Source organism: Apis dorsata, unplaced genomic scaffold (assembly GCF_000469605.1).
Source record: "Apis dorsata unplaced genomic scaffold, Apis dorsata 1.3 scaffold_383, whole genome shotgun sequence".
Lineage (NCBI taxonomy): Eukaryota > Metazoa > Arthropoda > Insecta > Hymenoptera > Apidae > Apis > Apis dorsata.
Window position 1 is genome coordinate 366,972 of NW_006263645.1, and position 4,538 is coordinate 371,509.

The window sequence follows — 4,538 nt, forward strand, 5'->3', positions numbered from 1 at the left end:
ATTTTTATTATGAAATTATATAATTAAATTATATAATTTGGAAATTATATATTGGTCAACTATTTCATCCATTATATTTTCTTTTTCAATGAAAAATATTTGTGGATAATTTTGAGGTTATATAATTATTATTGTATACATTCAATAATAGTAAAATTTTATAAAAATTTAGAGTTCTCACAAAATATTTTATCGATATCTTTTAAATTATTATATTTTCAAATAATACGTATTTAGACGCTATTATATAACACGAAATTTAATTACATAATGATGAATCACTGTTAAAAATATTAAAAAAAAAATAATAACATTAATATATAAATAATTAATAATTCAAAAGATTCAATATTAATCATATTTACACGTATACTTACTCGACTACAATTTCAAAATGGCGGGTTAACAACTTCATTTCCTGTTTGACCATTTTATCATACTCGTAAGAGACATTTTGCCAAATAATACCATTGTAGAAATCTTTTGATGTTTCCTGCTCGAGTATCGTCGCAAACTTGATCCTAAGATATTTGTATTGAGCCGTTATTAAAAGTATCAAGTGCATCGTGTAGAGATCCAGGCTAATCTTTCTGAGCAACGTGTACGCACTGCCAAAAATCTGTAGGACAACGCCACCAATGAAAACACCGATTGGAAAAGGTTCGTTTGATATGACTGCCGGCACTTGATAATCCGTATAATAGAATTCATTTTTTCGAAACATTTTAGTGAGCGGCAACGATGCCCAAATCATAAGCGAACCAACGCTGGCGATTATATAGATTCTAAGAGGCTTCTCTAAAGGTTTCACCGTACCAATTGTCACATCACCAAGCGTTTCGTCCTCCACGAGTAGAAGATAATTCAACTTTCCGATTAGTTCACGTAACAAATTCTTACGATTGTGCAGATAAACGATCAAGATGAACACTTCTAACGAGATCACAATGTTCACTGTACTGTCCTTTAAAGCTCTTTCCCTCGATACATTGAAGAGTCCGAGAATACAGGCAGCCAAATATGCCAGTTCTATCATCCAAACAAAGATCGAATAGATTTTCAAAACGATAGATAATTTCTTTTTTATATCAGTTATTGGTAAAATATTTCCCGAGACCACGTTTACGAAAGTGTTCAAACGATTCAAATTTTGAAAATTCATTTTCATTTTTACTTGACTCTTTTTGCAATTTTTATCGGTATAAAGATAATATCGGTTTCGATATAATTCATTAGAATGAAAAAAAGAATTTTTTCTTTTTTGGTGAGTTTATTAGTATTAATTTATTATCGCTTAAAATATACTTTTTCTATTATTGTGTAATTATGTTCTTGCTTGGAAATGATCTATCGTTTCAACATATTCGATGCAACTGTTGCTCGTCATTACATTGTTGATCTGTTTATTCATTTTTCATATTTACCAGTATTACTATACATCAGAGTGCACCATATCACGTGCAATTTAAAATTCTTTCAGTGTATAATCATCGATCGTTAGTCGAGTTGCAATTACAACTCGATATCATTCTCTTTAATTTGAACAATTATTTATCTGAAAAGATCCCTATATATTCGTATGTATAAATGTATACATACAAATTATCATAGATTTGTTTAAAATATCTACTTAGTTACTCTCTTTTGATGTAGAAATTTATCATAAATTTATAAAGAAATTAGTCACGTGAAAAGAAAGAGACGAAGTTTCTTTCTTTTACTATATTACTGAAAAGATAATTTATATTACTTCTAGAAACATTTCAAAAATCTACGAGAGAACTATGAAATTTAACATTATTCATCGCTCGACCGGTAAATGGAAAATTGTATAACTCTGAGATGGATTTTACACGTGCCAATTATGCTTTATGAAATTCTGAAATTGTTTGTAGTCGATTATTCTCGTTTATCATTAAAAAATTCATAAAGTAAGTTATATATACATATTTAATATATAAATAATATTATTAATTTGCTATTATTAATTCATTATTTACTTAGTTCAATTATTTCAATATATCAATTATTTCAATATATATCGATCTAAATTTAAATGTAAATTTATATTAGAAATTATAGTTTCATTTATTATTTTTATTATGATTATTATTATTATGATTATTTTTGTATCTTTAAATTTATTAATTATATTGGACATTGATTTCTTTCTAGAATACTTATTTGTTTTACAATATATATATTATAATTAAATAAAAATTCCATAATGTAAGAAATTTTAGATATTTTAATCATCATATATCATATATCATATAAAGAATATATTATATTGATTACTATATTGTAATAATTTGATTTAATCTTGTTTTGTTTTCAAAAATAATAAACATATCGAATATGCTTGGTTTAGAATCTGAAAAAAAATAACACAATTATATTATTAATATTAATAATTAAAATTATTAGATTAGTTAATACAATATTAAAATAGTTAAAATAGTTAAATACAATATTAAAATAAATCGATTGATTGTATGAAAGAAAAAATATGAATAAATGTTAACTAATATAAAAAAAAATAATTAAAATCGAAATACCGAATTTTAATTTATTTATAACATAATAAATAAATCTTGACATTTTTGTGTAGCAATTTTATTTATTTATTTAGCTTCTAAAATCGGTTATTCAAAAATTTTTTAATATATCTATATATTAATATCTTATATGTATATATTCATAATTTGTTATTAAATATCTTTATAAATATATTATATATAATATTTTTTCTTTCCATTTTTTATTATTTTTGTGTATCTTAAAATATAATATTAATTAATTTATTTTAATATAATACTCTATAATCATCAAATAAAGACCTACTGTCATAAAAGATGGTAACGTTAAATCAATATTTTGAAAATTGGATATTTTACACTTTAATTCGTTAGCCAAACTTATCATAAGAATTACACGTTGAAAGCGTACATCATAAGAGTACCATTTTTCATACACCACATCATCTGCTATAGATGAACTCTAATAATTTGGAACAATTATATTTTATTATTAATAAAAATAATATTGCATTATTATTATAATAAAAATTGTAAAAAACTTTCTTTGATATTTAATAATGTTTTTGCAAATAATTGAATAAATCATACCGCTTCAAATAAATCTTGAATGCAATAACACAATATATAAAATTGTATCAATGCACCAGTTGTATATGATACGATTATCGTATACGTAAGTTTTTCTGAAAGTGAAGTCTGAAAAAATAAATACGTTTTTACTGAATGAAATAGACCAAAAAAGACAGAAAGTGCAATTCTTTTTATTCAATCAAATAGACCGAAAAGAACAGAAAATGCAATTAAAAAATTGAAATTTACGATATACCGTTGCAAACATAAAACTGAGAAAGCAGAATCGAAAAACGTAGTTTAAGTAAAGAACTCCAATATTCGGAGAAAGCAATTTCTTCAACATACCAGTCATCCTATAATAATTACAAATTTATTATTTCAATAATTAAAGTATATTTTATAAATTATCATTTTTCAATATGGTTACATATTATGACAACCAAAAAATATATATCTACATATTTAGATATAATTTAAATATTGACATGATTAATTATCGATTTATTAGAATTAATATAAAAATTAATTATACTTAATAATTGTTAATTATAATTGAGAAAAATAATGTTGCTCATTTCATGAAATACAAATAATAAATGCTAAATTAATTCAAAGTTCCATGAATACTTACTCGATTACAGTTTCAAAATGGCGGGTTAACAACTTCATTTCCTGTCCGATCGTTTTATTATTGTCGTGAGGGATATTTTGCCAAGTATCCTTTGCAATTTCACCTTTTTCTTTAAATATAGTCGCAAATTTGATTCTAAGATATTTGTATTGCGTCGTTATTAAAAGGTTCAAATGCATCGTGTACAGGTCTAAGCTAATCTTTCTAAATAACAAATATTCACTGCCAAACAACTGAAGGAAAACGCCACAAATAAAAACACCTGTTGAAAAAGGTTGCTTGGATAAAACGGCTGGCATTGTAAAATCCTCGTAATAAAACTCATTTTTTTGAAACACTTTGATAAACGGCGATGATATCCAAACCATAACGCTAGTAACGTTAACAAATATATACATTTTTAAAGGTTTTTCCAACGTTTTCGTCGTGCTAATTGTCACGTTTCGAAATATTTCGTCTTCATTGATCAGAATGTGATTCAGTTTCCCGATTAATTCACGCAACAACTTTTTACGTCTATGTAAATATATGTTCAAGATGATCACTTCGAACAAGAGCACCATGTTCACTGTACCATCCTTTAACGTTCTTTCCCACGATACATTGAAAAGTCCGAGAATACAGGCAGCCAGGTATATCAATTGTATTATCCAAACGATGACGAAATAGATTTTCGAAACCATGGACGATCTCTCATTTATATTGGTCATCGGTAAAAAATTTCCCGAAACCATGTTTGCGAGGGCGTTCAAACGATTCAAATTTTGAAAATTCATTTCCTCCCTTACTTAATC

At 25.3% G+C, this 4,538-nt stretch overlaps 1 protein-coding gene across 3 annotated transcripts in view; it reads right to left on the reverse strand.

The window, feature by feature from the left end:
• Window positions 1-4,532, reverse strand: part of LOC102671670 (odorant receptor 22c-like) — a 10,213-nt gene extending 5,681 nt beyond the window's left edge. Inside the window, exons 1-5 of one of the 3 annotated variants that reach the window (XM_006618999.1) lie at window positions 3,745-4,532; window positions 3,367-3,466; window positions 3,129-3,236; window positions 2,845-3,000; window positions 2,318-2,374 (exon numbers count right to left, since the gene is read on the reverse strand). In XM_006618999.1, the coding sequence (XP_006619062.1) occupies window positions 2,318-2,374; window positions 2,845-3,000; window positions 3,129-3,236; window positions 3,367-3,466; window positions 3,745-4,520 (1,197 nt within the window). In that variant the 5' untranslated portion in view covers window positions 4,521-4,532. Of the gene's footprint in view, window positions 1-377; window positions 1,258-2,317; window positions 2,375-2,844; window positions 3,001-3,128; window positions 3,237-3,366; window positions 3,467-3,744 lie in introns of those variants that run through there. The other 2 variants (XM_031512075.1, XM_031512074.1) reach the window with 2 other exon arrangements.
• Between the last annotated feature and the right edge of the window lie 6 nt (window positions 4,533-4,538).